Below are 19,234 nucleotides of genomic sequence, written 5' to 3'. Positions count from 1 at the left end.
AAGAAATTTGCCTTGTTTTTCATTGCGAGTTGACACGATAGCACAGGTGCTTATCACCCTCTTTAATATTTTGTTTGAAAATAAGTCATTTGTTAAAGAATTCAGTATTTGCATGGGGCTCTCCTGTGAGGTGTCCATCGCTGATTCAGAAGCACTTTTCGTCGCTCCTGACACATTTTGTCTCATGACAAGTGGATATGTTTACTCTGTCAATATTTGTTATTTAAAGTTGTTCTGTACCTTGCAAATTTGAGTCATGAGCAGTTAACAATAATAAAAGAAATATTCACCAAGTGAACACCAGTTTGGGCTTTTTTATTTATAGTCCATGCATTGAACACACTGGAACAACTTGTCACATTGACTGCAGTTTTTATTTCAAGGGTTACAGGATAAAAATCATTTTTACATTCAGATTTTTTCTTTTATTTGTAGTTGAAGTTAAAATGTACATGGTAGAGCATTACTACTGCAGATGAACCTCATGTTTAAACCGATAAAAGCCCAAATTTTGAGATTAGAAATGCAGTGTTGCTAATTTGACAGTAGGGGGCACATGATATCAAAAGTGTACCACCTGATACAAGGTTGTTTGACATACCCTTATTTTGAACATTTTCAAAAATGGACAAAAGCAATGCTAGTACTACTAATAATGAGAAAATATCCATCATAATGATAATACCAATAACAATAATGTTTATTTGTTGTCCAAAAAGTAGTGAGAAGAATTGTCCTTATCCAGCCCTACTCCTATTCTGTCTTTATTAAATATTTATCTAGATTAATACAGTGATGACAAGTAAGCAACCTTTAGTCTACAATTCCACAGAGAGAAAGTCCCGACTAAAAGAATGTCAGACTACAGTAATAAGTATATAAAAAAACTTAGATAATCTTTTCTCCTTTGATATTTTTCAGGCATTCGTTATTCTCATGTTGTCGTCTCGCTACTATAAAGCATTCTTATGCTTTGCTCCAATTTGTGCACACGGATTAAAGAAAACAGGAAGGCAGTGGGCTGATGACAGGGAGGGATATAAAGGTTGAAAGGTAGCAGAGGGTCTGAAGGAAGGGAGGAGGTGGAATGGCGAGGGATCAAAGGTGGGGTGGAGCAGGACAAGCCCTCTGAATAATCCACTTGTATCGGATGTGTAAAGTGATTTACCATCCTCTCCCAGCTCATCTCCCAGTGGGTCATGGTCTGCGAAAGCTCGTCTGACTGGACACACACACACAGGCGGACTCAATGGTTTCTCGGATGGCATACTACCTTCATCTCAGGTGAGGAGGAGGAGGAGGAGGAGGAGGAGGATAGAACTGAGACTTTGTGGTTCAATGTATACATTCATACATGTTATTTGTTTTGCTGAATCCGCTCCGATTAACTTTTAAGATAAGAAATGTGGCAGGGTTTCCATGTTTGTCTACTTCCAGCCATTACCATTGTTCGGCACGTTAAAGGCTCGAGTACGTGTGTTGCCAACACCAGTGCAAATGCCTGACAGGAAGAGCAAATATTTTATGGATGCGACTCATATATTCAGCTCTGCTGCTCATTCCACAAATGCACGAGCCTGACAAATATGGCACCACGAGAAAGGAAAACTAAACAGGCCCTCTCATAGTAAAGAGAAACACATGCGTTTCACTTCATCTAGATCCGAGTCATTGCTGGCCTGGATATTGACGAATATTATTTGGGCCAATAAAACAAACAGGAAATGGTCAGATCCCTGTGTGGGCACCTGGGGGCGCTGTCACCAGTAAAACTTTGACCTGGAGTTTCGTCCAATCCCCGAGCTGCGCGATGTGCGTGTCATCCAGCCCCTGTCCTGCTGCGCCTCTCTCACCAAACACAGAGGGACAAGTTGTGGAGGAAGACGAGAAGAGCCGGAGGAAGAGAAGGAGTTTGATGTCACAATGAGTCCGGGGCCGCACCGTCCGGCACGGGGAGGCGTTCACACATAGAGGGGCTGACGGGTTACCTATCGATCCGAGATCGGATGTCAGCCGCGTGTGGAGCAGAAGAGACGAGAAGAAAAGGAGGAGAAACATGAGTCGGCAGCAGCAACAGTCTCAGGGAGTGGTTTTAACGGGTTACCACAGCAACGCGGAGCTGTTACCGACCACCGGACCGCGCGCCCAGAGCTGTCCGCCCGCCCGGGACCACCAGTCCTCTCTGCCCAGGTGGGAAGACGTGTGCGTGCGTGCGTGCGGGTGTGTTCGTGTGTGTGCGTGCGTGTGTGTGCGCCTTTTACGCACGAGCGCAAAGGTGACAGTGACGGCGCCTCTTATTCCTCCTCTGAACTTGAGCAGTGCAGAATGTGTTGACTCGGCACAACGTTGAATAAAACCACTTCCTCGCTGCGTTAAATGCATCCTGCTGGAAAACTTGAACCCAGCAGTAACTGGGAGACACACACACACACACACACACACACACACACACGCACACACGCACGCACGCACGCACGCACGCACAAGCACACGATGACGCACAGCTTTGTTTTTGGTGAGGGCCTTATATACTACCTTTGGCCTTGGGTAATGTTTTCCCGTCACCACATTCATAATCATATCTACAGCTTCATCCTAATTTTATCTATCTATCTATCTATCTATCTATCTATCTATCTATCTCTATATATAACCAGCATTAATGAAATTTTTTCACTATTTGTATTTTCATGGGGAGAAATGGTGAAACGCTAACACAGATGATTAATTGGTCAACGGCAAAAGTCAGGAATTAGGAGAAAAAAGGTCCTAGGAGTTCTAATTCTGCTTTCTTAAATTTTTTCCCTGAAGTAAACCTGATCATTTACCAGAGTAACAGTCAGTGTTTGCGGTTCTAGTTTTCAATGAATAACTATCTTACACAGCAAGTAAAGTCTCCGGTATTAGGCACCGTCGATACTAAGTTTGAAATGTAATAGTCTGTGACGTCATTTAATGTGCCAATTAGTCAAATTATATAAGGTGTTTTAAAGCGTGTCATAGGACGCAGCACAAATTCCTTCGGTCTGGATTTCTACTCCAATCATTAAGAATGGCTGATGTTTTGGTGGCAGTGGTTGATAGTGCTGGTGACCTGTTGCACCACTGAGAGCCGACACACTCAGTGTCATTCACCAAGCTGAAGTCAAATGTTGACATTCTTGTTGTTTTGGCACACAATTACTGCCAGTGATCTGTCCTGAGTAATCGGTCAAAACGAGACAGCCTTCCAATTTGTTCTGTCATTAATAAAAGTACTTAAATGATGAAGCAAGATCATCATCCTGTATCCGGTAATCCACACCTGCTTTTACAGTTTTTGGAGTTGTTTTTTTTTTTTAGTGTTTTCTGACTAATCACAGGTTTCCTCAGTCTCATAGTTTGTCAGGACTAATTGAAACAGATTAGATGAGTGTATAATTGTGACATAATAAAGCTGTGGATTGTTGCATTTCTAGACACATTTGGGAATTTCCAGCACTGCCTAGTTTTTCACAGACGGTAATTATACAGCACAGAGACGAGACCTGGACATTATATTCCAGGTTACATGCGGGTACTGACTAGTCTACCAGTGGTTATTGAGAAATGATGATTGAAATAAAAATGAGTGTATTTATACTTACTGTGTATGTAGTTCAGGCTTGTAGACACTCTTTCACTCATCTTTAGTTCATTGAAAGATTTGGAATCAAATCATTAACAGACATATGTAAAGAAGTGGGATCAAGAAGAGTAGATTATGAAAACTTTTGGAAGGAATCTTTGTGCAATATTACTGCTTTTGGTGAGACTTACTGTTTTGGCTTGACAAGTCTCCTTGTCACTTCGTTAAGAAATCATTTTTAAAAAGAGCATATTTTGAGCGTATATGGCACCTTTACAGATTCACTCTCTTATTTATAATGCAGCAGGTGTGCTTATTCATCCAGGCTAAACTTTCTGTGAGTCCTGTACATGTTTACATCACCAAACTGCTGTCAACAACCGTGGCGTGGTAAAAGTAAACAAGACAGTCCACCCAGCGTACAGATGGACAAACCTGCTCCAGTGTGTGCATGTGCAGATGCAATTAATGCATATGTGTGTGTGTGTGTGTGTGTGTGTTCCAGATGGCTTGTCCAGCTCAGTAGGAGGGGGGAAAAAACAGCATCACATTACAGCCCGCTTTTGTCTCACCTCCCACGACAGAGTGTGCGTGTCCTGTCTAGGTTGACTTGTTGAGGCTTAGTTTTGTGGTCATTGTTTCCTTCAGGAAATGGGAGACAGACAGACAGACATAGACGTACAAACAGACCCAATGTTGCTTGGCCTTGCACCAGCAGGGGACATCCGACCTAAGGAGCCTTTGGTTACGTGCCACTGGAGTTTTGCACGCCGGCGTTGTTATTTATTGTGTTTGAAATGAGAGGAGGTTCAGATGCTTGGGGAAGGAAGGAGAGGTGCAGTGGGGTGTTTGGTTTAAGCACAACAATGGAAACACAAACTGTTTTCTTGTGGGAGAAGATAACCATATCTAATGAATTTGTTCTGATATACCAGACAGAGATACAGTATTGTACAGTTTTTGAATTTATCAAATAGTGGTGATGTTAGAGGAACTTACATATCATATTTTCACCCCTTCAGGAGGTTTTATACTGTTAGTCATATTAAATCACACTTGTCAATGGGGATGTATGCCATGTAGCCCCCATTGACTGGGTGATATGTGACATTGAACTACCAACCTTGAAATTGGACGTCAACCTGCTTGACCAACTCACTACATGGTGAAAAGCAACTAATGCCAAACACCACAGACACACAAAGTATAGTTGTTCATCACAAACTACAGGAGTGAGTGAGGAAGACATAATTGAGTCCAGTAAATGAGCTTGAATGAGTAAAAATAAAAGAGCTTATAAAAGAACAAAGCAACAGTTTTATAAAAAGAAAATGAGTGAGAGAAAAAGTTTAATTATTGTCACTGAGGACAGATGATTTATTCAACCTTGTGTGTCACTGCTGAGACCAGCAACTGTGTTGGAGGGAACAGAGGCAGTCTCTGTCTTCAGAGAGAACAGCTGGCATCTGTTGATCTGAATGGCAATACGACACACACACACACACACACACACACACACACACACACACACACACACACACACACACACACACACACACACACACACACACACACACACACACACACACACACACACACGTCTTGCTCTCTTTCCCTTTCCACAATTTCCTGCACATTGCTGTCCATTGTTCGCTTTTAAGCCAAAGTTACAAAATTAATGAAACATTTCAGATTAACTGCCATATTGTCAGTGTAGGAGTGGAATCCTTTGCACTTTTTGGTAATTTTGTGATCCCCTCTATTTGTAGGAGTATTTATAATATATATTCTTCCTATTAGTCCTATTGTGTTTGAATTGTGGATGGCACTGGGACAAGGGAGAATTCAACTTTTTTTTTTTAAAGTGGGTAAAATTGCTTAAAAACAAACAAATAACGCATCTCCACATGTGCCTCAAAGTAAAGCTACAATTTCCACACTTTGTTCATTGTAAACATTATTGTGGATCAAACACACAACATTTGTCAAAGGCAGGTAAGTAAACTGTTTGTCTGTTAGCTGAGTCTTCACTTTCCAACATGTTCAGAACTGAATCAGTTTTACTTCACTCTGAGAAAGTAAACATGTCAAACAAATGGTGTAAGTTATATAGGCATGGCCAGAGAATAGAATATGTCCTGTATTTCAGATTTAACTCAAGTAAAAGTAGCAGTTTTCTTTTTAGTGAAACAACTTCTTGTGTTTCTACTGATTAGCAAGCACGTATTATATCAGCAGTTTTTAAAACATCTGATGGGCCTTTCATTGTTGTAGAGGATTCAAGGATACATTAGAAGTTAAAACGTAACAATAGTTATAAAAGCAGCTTCCACTGGCAAATAAAGTAAGTGAAAGATAAGATGGACTTGTAATAATCAAAAAGGTTGAAAGATCATGCCCAAGTATACTTGGGTAAAACACTCCTGCATTAAGCGTATGACAACAAAGAATGGTGTGAGTAGTTCATGGTTAAACCTATTTAAAATCACGTTTGCTTTTCTCTAGTCTTCATAGTGTATTGACACTTCGTAAACCCACACCAAAGTTTATGTGGACTCAAATAGTCACACAAGCCCACTTCCTCAAAAGTTTGACTCATATTGAGCTCATCTCGACTAAACTTGGTTATTTTCAGACTGATACGGTTTCTTTCTGCTCTTGTTTGCGCCTCACAGTGAGACATGTGTTTTTACTTTACAGGCTACACACACACACACACGTGTGTGTGTGTGTGTGTGTGTGTAAAGCTTTGACCAAATTGTTTGCATTGTTGTGTTTCTTGTGGCCTTTTATAAACGGGGCTAACTCCACTCAAACGCATACAAAGGATGCCTGCAATTGGGATTTTCAGTTAAAGCCACAGATCGGTCATTTGAAAACTGTGGTCAACAGAAGAAAAAAAAAAAAGCTTCTCATCGTTGAATACACAGGCTTAATTTTTAACAAGGTTGTAAACATACAGGGCAGGAGTTGAATGGAAAACAAGCCAGCCGGATCATTCAGAGCACGTGCCCGTTACATCAGAGGCTTCAAACCATAAGCTACTTCATCTTGTTTGCTCTTGTTGTGTGTGTTGCTGAAATGTACGATTCCGTGGTTAAGTAGAAAACCTAAATAAAAATTGCCACCTCCTGATGTTTAGCAAGCAGAAACTTTACTATTTACGTAGTGCTGAATCAGGTGCTTAACACAAAGATCAAATCAGTTTGTTATATGACAAAAGGAAAAAACAACCCATTTGTAAATAACATGAACCATAAATGAAAAGCACATCTACAATAAATTAATTTACCTCCACTGCACACCAAGGTGTTAATACACGTCAGCACGTGTTTGGTAATCTTTGATTTATGGTACCGTCGGACTGCTGCCCATGCCGAGCTCAGGATAATTGATTAACTCACCAGGTGAGTTCAAGTGTGTGTCCGCTGCAGTTTTCGACATGAGCTGTATCATAAATTAAGCTCTGACATTGTTGCATTCCTCACAAATGAGAACACTTCAGTGGTTGAGACATTTAAGGCAACATGGAAAGTCAGGGAAGCAGTTTTGCAACTATGAAAACAGAGAAGAGGAGTCGGTGTGATCACACTTGACTTGAAGCAATGGAAAGAATCCGAGACAGTGTGCGGAATGAAAACAACATAAAGGGAGGTCAGATGGGAGGAAAAGAGCAGATCTCTCATGTTCTGGGTGACTAGATAGGATGGAGGACAGGAAGAGAGATAGAAATGGAGCTGAAGGGAAAGAGAAAGAAAGAAGTGCAGGTCAACTGTTGGTTAAAGCAGTCATTGTGGAAAGCACATCAAAGTGGGTGTGTGTGACTATATTTACCAGTCTTTCATTGCTGTGTGTGTGTGTGTGTGTGTTGAGAACTATGCGGTGGTATGTGGCTTTGGCCCAGCGTGAAGCCTCTGCATACCGCTCGTCTCATAATGCCAAATTGATTAATGCAATAAAAATCAACATGAGTCTTGTTCAGGCTGACGTCACATTGCTTTTCTCAGAGTGAAAAAACGACTTCCTTTCCTTCAACCTTGCAGTTTGTATTCACGAGGCAAGCTTCAAGTTCTCTAAATCGATGGAATAATTATGGAAGTTTGCTTGTGTCTGTGTCAATTAAAACTTCTGCTCCGAGGGTCATTATGAAGCCAGTCCGTGCACTTTCTGATTGAAGTCCGTCCTGGCTGTGATTACCAGTTTCAGTGTCTCAGCTGGGCGAGGCTTAACAACACTAGTTTAACTGTGTGCTGAACCTTTTTAGCTGTGCTCATTGAGCAAAGCAAAGTCCAAAGTGTGCAAGGGGTAGGGTTATTCCTAGTGCCTGGCAGATGTTGACCTCATTAGTCGGGCGGTTGGGAATTCAACACTTTGTGGGCTCGTCTTCAGATGGAGCCTTTGGCCGACTTGTGTCCATCTGACTCACTCTCAGGCTTGTGTCATAAGCTATCTGCCACTGCATTTGTCATGCCAGGAACTAGGAGTGGGTGCTTACTGAGAACACCAATCAGCTGCGTTAGATGGGGCCCAAAACATCACAGTGCAAAGAGCTAATGTTAAACTTTCTATATATCAATCTTGTTATTTGGTTGCTCCGGTTTCCGGTAGGCGTTTAGCATTTAAGCAGATATACTGTTGAAAAGCCAGCTGATCACCAGATTTGATCATTTCCTTCCCTACAGATTTAAATGTCTGTCCTTATGTGTCTTTTTTGTAACAGCAGAACCGGCCACTACACTATTCAGCAGAGCACGGCAGATAGAGACAGACATGGACTCGCCAGTACTACAAAAGTCGGCAACGATGACCTTTCACAGCTCACCTATCCAAGCCCTGCCACCATGCCCAAGCTTAAACTCTCCTCCAGCCCCAAATCTGGCTCCAGCCCCAGGCACAGCCCCAAATCTGGCTCCAGCCCCAGACACAGCCCCAAATCTGGCTCCAGCCCCAGACACAGCCCAAAATCCAGGTCCAGACCACAATATCAGCGCTGTGCCTCTCAGGTAAGACGATGATGCATATTAAGTCTTTTATTTTTGGTCTTTTTGACTTATCAAATCATGTCATTAATTTGAATAAGCTATTGTTAGTAAGTAGCATATGTCTTTTTTTTCTTTCTCCATTGTCATTCCTTCAAACATAAATGTTACCACACCAATTAAACACAGGACATGCAGATTTTTTAATCCAGGCTGCGGAAGTAGTTCCCATGCAAAACCTTTTTTTTTTTACCAACTATTTAATCTACCCAAATTGCTGACCTGCACTGAAATGAGACCACCTCAACTCGTGAAGTATAAAGTCTCATTTATGTGCGTCCACTGAACTTGTAGGACTCTCTGGACGAGCTCGAGATGGACGATTACTGGAAGGAGGTGGAGCACATCACCAGCTCAGGAGAAGCTGCAGGCAGGGGAGAAAGCGGTGAAGGAGAGGTTCAAGAGGAGGAGCATCAGAAAGTGTCTGAGGGTAAGATTCATGGTCTCGATGGGCAGCCATAAAAGGGCATAACTGAATTGCTTTTCTGTTTTATCCTCATGTTCACCATCGTCTGTATGCAACAAATCACTCTATTCACATTTCTGTTTGCTCATCAAGCCTGTGACCATATTTGGTAACTCCTTCATAATGAATACAATAAGTTGATTCCAGCCACATAATGCATGATTCATTAGCTGCTATATAATAAGATAGCTGCTGCTTACTGCCCGTCTGCGTTGCTCATTGACCCGTTCTTTTAAAATATGAAAATCTAATTGGATCTGAGACTCTGTAGCAACGGTGACAACGTCATCAATTATAGAGCACGCGTCTGTTGAAGATGGATTTGTTCACTCAATTGAACAAGCTGGTGGTTTTTTGGGTTTTTTTTTAAACGCAATTTTTTAAAACTACATCCAAAAAATGTTTAGAAGCACTTGCATCAACTGCATCTCAAAAAGCTTTGTGTCAGGCATCACATTTCATATATGATGCGATATGTCACAGACAGACACTTAAAGTTCCAACAGGGACAAGTAACCAATTGATCATAAACAAAGTCACATCAGATCGCAATTTACATCATATAGGGCCATTCTAATCCAAAAGGAGTGTTTACATGATGCCATTTTAATCAGCATTTATTCAGTTCACTTACGTACCATGTAACAAACTTATTTCTGTATTGTTTTGATTCAGAGCCATCTACTTAGAGTCAGGATACAGTTTGATCACAGGCCAGTTTGGTTATGTGCATGTTCAGGTCCAGACAAGAAAAGACTACAACACCGGTGTTGTGACAAAAACCATGTTACAAAGAACATGTGAAAACTGATGTCCTTCAATTAGTTGTCTGTCTCTATACGTATGTGTTTGACCTGTAAAAGACTGGTGACCTGTCCAGGGTGTATGCTGCCTCTACTCTTAACTATCCAGTGTTGGCTCCAGTTTCTTACAATATAGATGGGTTGTGGAGATCAGTGCTTGATTATTATGACAAGTAAATTTGATAGCCGCCCATCAAAAATCTCTGCCAGCTCTGACGTGTAGTTACTCGCTTTGTTTCCCGTCAAACAAGGAATGCAGCTGTTGTTTAGTCACCTTCTACTTGTTTGTGGAGGCTATTGTTCTCTGGCGTAAATACAGTTTTCCTGTAAAACATGTGCGTTCAGTTCTGTCCACGGTGACACCTTCTCTTTCCTGTAAATACAAATTCAGGTGTCTTCCATGAAAAAAAAAAAAAAGATTTAAATCTTGTTGAGGTTTTTATTTTCTTTATTATTGATTGTATATAATCTCACAATCAAAACTGAATGCTGCAGTTAAATTCATCAATCATATGATATTTTGTCACTGTGTTTCTCTTTCAGAAGGCGAGCATGAAGAGGCGTGGCTAAAAGAGGCGGGGCTAGCACGACTCTTCAATGACTCACTGGCAGCTGACCAGGAGCAGGTGTCAATCATTCGTGTATACGAGATTAGATTTATGTTCTCATGTCAGATCCGTATATGAACGTACTCATGTACTTTGACTCATGTATTTTGACTCATGTCTGGTTGACTGACAGGAAGAAGACAGTGCAGCGTTTCTGTCCACGCTGACCAGAACTCAGGCAGCAGCTGTGGAGCGTCGGGTAACGTCACTGCAACAGACGCTACGGCGACGCAACCGGCAGCACCTTCCTGATGTTCGGGATATATTCAGACCTCCCGAAGAGGTTTGGAAATAAACACAAACCTGAAATCACACCGTAGATACGTGTTCCTCGTAAATACTTACTCATACTCTCATTTGAAACGAATGCCATAGTCAGAACTTGGATCAGTTTTGTTCAGCATTCGGCTTCAAGAGCAGGAAGTGAGTCGTGTGGTTCTTTCCAAAGGCCACAGTCATTAATTCTGAAGCTTACTTATTAACACATTGTGTCATACCTGTTTATACAAAAAGAAATAAAGTCAAAAAATAACTGAATGTAGTGTTAGAGTGGGATTGATTTATCTATTTATGGAACATTTCTCATCATTCTGTTGATACTCATTTTCCCTTTGAAAACTGTTTTACTCAAAAGTTTCTGAATCTAAACCCAGCTTTCATTTTACATAAATGTGGCCACACATTTGTCAATGAGAGCTAGATTGTATCACGCGCAATTGTTAGTATTATTTTAAACAGTACAAATTGTCTCAATCAATGTGTTAGTTTTTTCTTGTTGCATCTTTAAAAACTAACTAACTCACTGTCTTCCTCTTGGGGCAGATGTATTATACTGTGTACATCACAAAGAATTGAATGTGAACCAGACAGTAAAGCGCGGTCCACCTCCGCCCAATTACATAATTTTATTTTGTTTACGAGGCCAACGTGAGTTAAAAATAGATTGTCATGTTGCATTTATTCATTCTGCTCATGTCAGAAATTTAGAAAACAGGCCAAATGAAATTGGACCTTGTTCCTGGACACAGACTTTAGACACTTCTCACTTTCATAAACACTTGATTTGATATTGACTCAGTTACCATCTCACAAAGTTACTGAAATTCAGCATTTCCTTTTTGAATGAAACCACAAGGACGTGGTTGTCGCTAGAGTGTGAGCATATTCTGTAACCAATGACCAATCTTGTTATGTTACATGACTGGATTTGTTACTATTACTTTTTTTTTTTTTTTACTGATAACTTCGTTTTGTCTACTAAGTGACAGAGCAAATAATGTGTAACAAAGTGTTCCATCAATTTGTGACTTATTAAGCACATGGAGGTCTGTGTGTGTAACATACTGTCATGTTTCTCTTAGCAGGGTGAGAAGCCCAACAAAATCAAACCAGGAAGTGAGAATGGACAAAAGGATACGTCTCCAGCCGGTATAGGCAACATGCACACACACACACACACACACACACACACACACACACACACACACACACACACACACACACACACACACACACACACACACACACACACACACACACACACACACACACACACACACACGCCGCAGTGACTAATGCACTCACTAGAATAAACCACAGTAAAACACATTTAATTCTCTGTCTCCATCTGTTTGTACGGTCGCACTTTACCAGCATAAACACGTGTCTCACACTACTTGTGTGGCCTTATCTTACGTTCCTTTTTTGTGCGCGCGTGCTTCTCAGCAGAGACAGAGACAGAACTAGATGTGGAAGTGGCGTTTTCAGAGCAGGCGCTTTCCTACAAGGACCACCATCAAAGGTTGAGAGTCACCACCAGCCCCAACTCACCGGACGACAAGCTACCAGTGAGTAGCTCATCTGTACTGTCGCTCAATCAACTCATTAAAACATATGGCTTGTAAGTTTATGTGGGTCAAAAATCTCTGGAATTACCGTGCGCATGAATGTAATCACATAAATGCGAGACTGCAGATTATTTTATTCACCTGCTTTTTTATTTCCCTTTTTTTTTTCTATGCATTTTTGATTGTGGACATTAGATATTTTGATCAAATATATTAAGTTATTAGATGAGGTGATTTTTTTTCCTTTGGCACATTAGATTAAGTGGTTGCAGCATAAAGGGGCATTAAGCATAGAAACTAGCCAAGTCTATAGATCAAGTTGCAATGACAAGACGTAAGAAAAATTTAAAAAGGAGCAAATTAATAGAATATCATCATGCAATGTTTGCTTTCTGTGGTTTAGTGCTTGTTATTTATTCTATAGTATTGTTAGGTTAGTTATAGACATTGTGACTGTACAGTGAAATTAGAGCTTCACCACTGCACTGTCCAGCATTGCTTTCTGAAGCAGTCGTTGTTAATATGATGGAGGCTCAGTGCAGAGCTGTAGGGACATCTGGTGGTTTAGTTTGGCATTGCAGGTTGATTCGAATTCCGCATGTGTTCAACAACAGTAAACAGTGATAATTTAGCTATTTCTGTGCTTCCTCATGTCAAGGTGAATGTAAAAATAGAGAAAAAAAGAGACAAAACAATCTATAATTTTGTGCTTTTATCTCACAGTAATGGATGTTATTTTGTACCCTTCTGTAGAATTTCAAGCTGCTCCGAGATAAAACAGGTCAGACCAGAGTTGGAGATCTGTCTCCTCTGGATATGAAAAAGGTAATGTGTTTGTAAGAATTTGAATTCAAATCTATGTAGCAATGGTAATCAAGTATCAAATCTATTTTTATGTCTATATTGTCTCTGTTTTTTGAATTTCCCCCTGTCAGGTGCGTAGGTTGGTGCTCGTGGAGATGACTGCTCTGTTTGACACGGCTGGGATCGACCTCAAGGCACACAAAGCTGTCAGAGTTAAAGCTAAAGGTATAATCCCCCCCCACACACACACAGGCATACTTGTGGCGTTATCTCTTTGTGGCGGTCCCTACTGATTCAACGCAGTCCATTGCCTCTGACCTTGACCTCTAACAGACCACACCCTGGAGCCCTGTCCTGAACCTCAAACACATTTTACACGCTGGTTGACCCTGCATGTGGGGCCGCCAAAGGCAAGCCACACCCTAGAAGTGCACATATTGTTACTTAGAAAGTAAAAAAACGCTATCTGAACACAGGCAGAATATCTTGGATAAGCGCAAACAGAATCTTATCAGACATACAAAAGTTACAGTCTGATTGATTCCCAATCAGCCCACAAAGTTAATACAAGTAAATACAACAAATACGAGTAATTAGAGTTTATGTGTTGACTCACAGTCAAGGAAAAAGAAATATGTCTCTGCATTGCTATATCATATAGATAGATTATTTACTATGGCTTTACTATAAACAAGAAAGCACCATTTACTTCCAAGCCAGCTGATTTGCCCCAACCCGTCCCACTCCCTATTTCCTGTGTATCTCATTATTTTTGCTCCTGTATCCAGAGAGTGGTCTTTTTGGTGTTCCGCTGCCCATGTTACTGGAACAGGACCAGAGACGGATTCCTCTGACCAAAGTGCCATTCATACTGCAAAGGGTGAGAAGACCAACAAGCCACCTTGACAACCTGCAGCTTTTTAAAATCAAAGTGATTCTCAGAGGACCATACTTCCTATACCTCACTGTTACGCTGCAACCAGCCCATGAGACTACCATTCACAGCAAGTTTGTCCACGTTAAACTCTGTACTTGAGTTGTTTTTTGTAATGGTGGAGTGTCTGTCTTATCCTCCAGCTTGTTAATCACATTGAGGAGGAGGGATTAGACACAGAGGGTCTTCTGCGGATCCCTGGAGCAGCTACAAGAGTGAAGGTGGGTTGAAGTGATCATGTTCATCTCATGATTATAGCCTCGCTTTGTTTTTCAGTTTTGGAGTTGATGAGCTTACTTATGTGTCCGTTTCAAATCCAGTCCCTGTGCCAGGAACTCGAGTCCTCTTTCTATGATGGGATGTTTCCATGGAAACAGTTGAAACAGCACGATGCTGCCAGCCTTTTGAAGCTGTTTATAAGGGAGCTCCCCCATCCTTTACTGACCGTGGAGTACCTCAATGCATTTATTGCTGTCAACAGTACGTATACCATCTCTCCAGGAAATGCATTGTTTCTTCCAGGAGCTTCACAGATGCATTTTGGGTAGGTGTTCAATCTGTGAAGGAACTGAAAGGGAGGCTCAATATTTCCCAGCAGAGATTTTCTACAAATAGAACCGAAGGTATAGCTATTTCTATGATGCTCAGTCTATTAAAACATAACTTTTATAATTGAAGCTATATTGGGAAGCCATTAGTGAAACGGGTGCAGTACGAGCAGGCTGTATGTTAAGAACATGACAGCAGGTTGTATTCCTTCTCCATGGGTCCAAATAGTGGTGATAGTTCTCATTGTATAGCACTTAAGAACGTCCAGCTTCAATGAGAAATGACCACTTGTCATTAGCTCGATGCAAATTAAATCAGGTCAACTGGACTTGGTCATGTGTCTTTTTATGACCAAGTCCAGTTGATCTGATTCATTTTGAATTTTCAATGCTGATTTTCACCTTTTTTGCCTTTATCATTGTGTGATAAAAAATGTTTTAGCCAGAGGAGTGCTACACAGGCTAGAGAGGGGTGTTGCATTACCCCCGTCTCCATGCCAAATCACAGCTCTGATTATGTGGCAGTACTTGACGCAGTCTTATTTATGTGTGCTGACAGACCTCCCCACAAAGAAGCAACAGCTACAAGCTTTGAACCTGTTGGTCCTTTTATTACCTGAGGCCAGTCGGGACACTCTGAAGGTAGTTGTGCATTCATTTTGAAATGTTCACCTCTTTCGATTATTCTCTCAACTTGCTTTCATGGTGTGTCAATCGTCTCTTCGCAGGCCCTGGTGGAGTTTTTCCAGCGTGTGATTGACCATCAGGCCAAGAATAAAATGACTCTGAACAATGTGTCTGTTGTCATGGCTCCCAACATCTTCATGTTCAAAGGCTTTCGATCCAAGGTCACAGAGCAACAGGAATTCTCCATGGCAACCAGCACGGCCAACATCGTCCGGCTGCTGATCAGATACCAGAATCTTCTATGGACAGTAAGGCCACAATGACTGGCTTGGGAAACATGATCACAAAGAAATTGTGCATCTGTGTCATCCTTTTATTCAGGAAGCAGGAGGGATTGTCTAGCTTGTGCGAGTCTCATGATGTCACATTTATTTTTTGTGCTTCACTCCAGATACCCAAGTTCATCGTGAACCAAGTCAGACAGCAGAACATGGAAAGTCAGCGCAAACAACATAAAGAGAGAGCTGTACGGAAGCTGCTAAAGAAGATTACCATTGACAAATCATCCGATAAAGCTCTCCATGAGGTAGGAGCTTTAACTTAAGGAGGAATATAGCTTAAAATACATAACGGTAAAATGTGATCGGTCAGACTGAATACAAGCTCCAAGTTGCCAGTTGTATGTTATCGTATATAAATTAACAGAGACGTCTGGTGGTGATTTATTAGATTGCATCTGTGGATATGTGAGGGGATTTGTTCTTCGTCATAATAAACATTATACACATCCTTGGTAGATATTGTGCAGTTCACACGTGAATTGTGGGCATCTTTTGACTGATGAGCTTCACTTCTATTTGCTGATATCTGATAATTACATTGACTGAATTCTTATAGAATCTTTGTAACCCGAACCCATTGTGAGTTAATATTTAGCTTTTATTTAAATAGCAGTAAGGAACAGTTAACCCAGAGCACATGTAAAGATGCTTTAGTTCCTCTTTAACAAAATATTAGTAAATGAGTAACCAAAGGAACGTTTACACTGAGAGGCGCGAGTGTCGACATTGACATGAGTTTATTAAACAGAGGAGCAGTAATGTCGTTCGGCATTCTCCAGTTGTCTTCAATCCAGGTTTTATATGTGAGCATGTTTTAGGTGGACACCGCATTTCTCCTGAAGTGTTGACGGCTTTGTGATTTGTGAAGTTTCTCTTCTCTGACTATGTGCATGTCTGTTTACAACCAGGAGAGTTCCCAGGGATTCATTCGAGTCCAAGCCCCTCAGTTTAGTAAAGTTTCTATGGCGCTGCAGCTGACTGAAGAGCTGCAAGCTGCTGATGTATTAACACGCTTCCTCAGCCAAGACGGGTAATGTGTAAACTTTAAGCATGACAAGCACATGTATACTACTTCTCATTCCTCTACAAGACTTCATGTTCATGATGCTTTTTTTTTACTTTTCCCCCCTCTCTTCTCTTTCTTAATGCTCTCAGTTCAGTGGAAATGAAAAAAGAAGACGTGTGTCTGTATGAAATTGGTGGAAACATCAGTAAGTCCTGCTGCCATTTCGAAAAACAATTTACATTTTCAGTTCTCGTAATTAACCCTTTTTATAAATAGATTTATAGAACTACTTTAGAACTTTTTGGGCCATAGAATTATCATAAATCGTTCAATATAAGGAATATTATTGTGTATTTTTTTTTACAAAACTGAGAGCTTATTTATAAATGTGTGACATGTTTGTCTGTGATTAAACAATTGTAGTTCTGTACAAAAGCTCTGTTTCACTGCTTTCTATTTCTTTTGGATTTTTCCAAAGTTCTGAGAAATACACATGCTAAATCTTGTCAGCAGTAGCAGGATAGGAGTAAAAGGCTAAATCCAGCTTGTGCCAAGCAGTAAAATGTCTATCTGTGCTTTGTCTTCTTAGAGGAGAGATGCCTGGATGGGGAGACGTATATGAAAGACCTCTCCCAGTTGAACCCAACAGCAGAGTGGGTCATCAAACCTGTGCAACGATAAGCTATTTTCCTCCATGTTGCCCGGCTGGATACTCTGAACTTCGCCGCGTTAACATCCAGCTCACTGGTTTCTGCTTATTCCGGATTCACTCGGATCGTTCATATGTAGCAGTAAACATGAATTTAGTTCATCCTGAAATCTTCCACAAAACGCAATATAATGGTCATTTTAAGAACGAGAGATACAACAGATTTTTTTCTTTTTAGTTAATTATCTCAGTTTTTCTACATTGTCATACACTATCAAAAGTAGCACAATCAGCCTTGGACCTGCTAGTTATTGAAAATATAGGCCGAAAATACCACTAGTCTGAAGTCCAGGTAAAGGAATACCACTTTTTATTTTGTTCTTGTGCACTGGTGGAAACAGTTCCTTGGTTTATAAACTGTAATATTTTTCTAATCACTCCACTGTGTTAATATAGAAACAAGCATTTTTAACAACACAAATTAGGCACGTAAGCAAATTAAGCTCCTTTTTTGTTTGCTATTTTGAGTTATATGTTTCATATCCCATTAAAACTACACATTTTAATACATTACATGGCAATAATAGTATTTTGTACAGTATATATTGCAATGCTTCACTGGGAGGAGCACTTTTATTCGTCCATAACTCAGTGAATGGAGGTGGAAAAGTAAAATAAGTAAAGTATGATATGCACCAGCAAAAGCTGATCAAAATGTCTTTACTACTTGTTGTGTAAATCATGTTGTTGCTGACTTTTCAGGACACACTATGACGGCACTGTTGATGTGGTACATTGTTGTATGCATTAGGCCCTTTCAAACTGCAGATGTTTGAGTGTGTTAATGTGTTAATCCATCTTGAAAAACTGCTGGATGTCAGTGTGCAAATGTGAACAAACAGAATTATACCTTTTTTGTTTATATATACATACTGGATGTGTGTGTGCGACTTCACCCAGCTTATGTAAAGTCAGGTTATTCTCACAAACACTTGATCATCACTCTGAAGTGCACCATTATAGAGTGAAAGGATGACTGTATACACATTTTGACATGATGCATTTGCACAAAATGTTTTTTTTTTAATGCGTCTGAACATTATAACAATTAACAATGCTTGTTTTGGTTTCTGGCTCTGCAGCCTGGTATAATATTTCCATTTGAATCACCACTCTCCACCCACATATTTAAAAAAAATATATACAATTTTTGTTTTCTGTCTGTATCTTATTCAGCTTTCAACAAATCCCTAATCTGAGTCTGTGTGGCTTTTCAGTTTCTGCAGCCTGAGTACCACAATATCTGGACTATGTCTGTTTTATGGAAAGCTGTGGAGTACTCATGATTTGAAATGATGCTGTTGAAATATTTTAAGTGTTCAGATTTTTTTTGTTATGTCTTGTACTAACTGTGAATGCCTTTTTTTTTGGTTCAGATGAGGCCTTGTTGCCTCTGGAATGACCACTCAGACTATAAATAAACATGCGGTTACTAATTAAAATATGCTGGTTGTAATCTTTGTCTGGAAATGATCTGGCATAGTTGGCTCATTTTGGCATTAGGCCTTATGATGTTTAAAATCTCCTCCTGTTCATATATGTCATTCAAACTTTGCTTCCTACCATGTTGAATATAGTAGCTGCCTTTCTTTGTCAAGTTTTACATTTCCATAGTTTCCAATAATGAAACTGTATTTATATATTTTTCTCATATAACAGCATGCAGCACAATGTAGTATAGACTAGAATACAAAACAGTATGAGGACAAACATGGAACTGAGTAAATGCTATAATACAAGGGTGAGACATTAAAGAGGGAGAATTCAAAAATCTGAAATCAAAATGCAGCAATAAAGAAATTAATAAATAAGGTAAGATACAATGAAACAGGTGGTGGTGGTGGTGGTGGACTGCACACTCAGTAGTTAGTGTTTCCCCTTGCTTTTCAATTAAA

The 19,234-nt window shown here is 40.3% G+C and overlaps 1 protein-coding gene across 5 annotated transcripts; it reads left to right on the top strand.

The window, feature by feature from the left end:
• The first annotated feature begins 1,894 nt into the window (after positions 1-1,894).
• On the top strand, positions 1,895-18,775 carry arhgap18 (Rho GTPase activating protein 18). 5 transcript variants are annotated; one of them, XM_080514468.1, is made up of 18 exons: positions 1,895-2,190; positions 8,331-8,610; positions 8,941-9,076; positions 10,459-10,541; positions 10,657-10,806; positions 11,885-11,951; positions 12,249-12,370; positions 13,124-13,195; positions 13,306-13,399; positions 13,963-14,054; positions 14,252-14,329; positions 14,429-14,588; positions 15,216-15,298; positions 15,385-15,591; positions 15,735-15,869; positions 16,533-16,654; positions 16,780-16,835; positions 17,220-18,775. In XM_080514468.1, the coding sequence occupies exons 1-18, from the start codon at positions 2,057-2,059 to the stop codon at positions 17,309-17,311; spliced, it is 2,163 nt and encodes a 720-aa protein (XP_080370594.1). In that variant the 5' UTR covers positions 1,895-2,056; the 3' UTR covers positions 17,312-18,775. The 5 variants fall into 5 exon arrangements, with proteins under 5 accessions (XP_080370594.1, XP_080370597.1, XP_080370595.1 ...); XM_080514471.1 differs by having other exon boundaries at positions 8,328-8,610; positions 11,888-11,951; positions 12,252-12,370; XM_080514469.1 differs by having other exon boundaries at positions 8,328-8,610; positions 11,888-11,951.
• The last annotated feature ends 459 nt before the right edge of the window (positions 18,776-19,234 follow it).

This window comes from Blennius ocellaris (assembly GCF_963422515.1).
Source record: "Blennius ocellaris genome assembly, chromosome: 18".
Taxonomy (NCBI): Eukaryota; Metazoa; Chordata; class Actinopteri; order Blenniiformes; family Blenniidae; genus Blennius; species Blennius ocellaris.
This window is presented reverse-complemented; position numbering and strand designations above follow the sequence as displayed.

Bases quoted from the DNA above. Each gene is read 5' to 3' on its own strand.
- arhgap18 (XM_080514467.1), top strand. From the start codon at position 2,057: ATGAGTCGGCAGCAGCAACAGTCTCAGGGAGTGGTTTTAACGGGTTAC. The intron at 9,077-10,458 runs GTAAGATTCATG...TTTCTCTTTCAG, and splicing joins GCATCAGAAAGTGTCTGAGG to AAGGCGAGCATGAAGAGGCG. The intron at 14,055-14,251 runs GTGAGAAGACCA...CTTATCCTCCAG, and splicing joins TGCCATTCATACTGCAAAGG to CTTGTTAATCACATTGAGGA.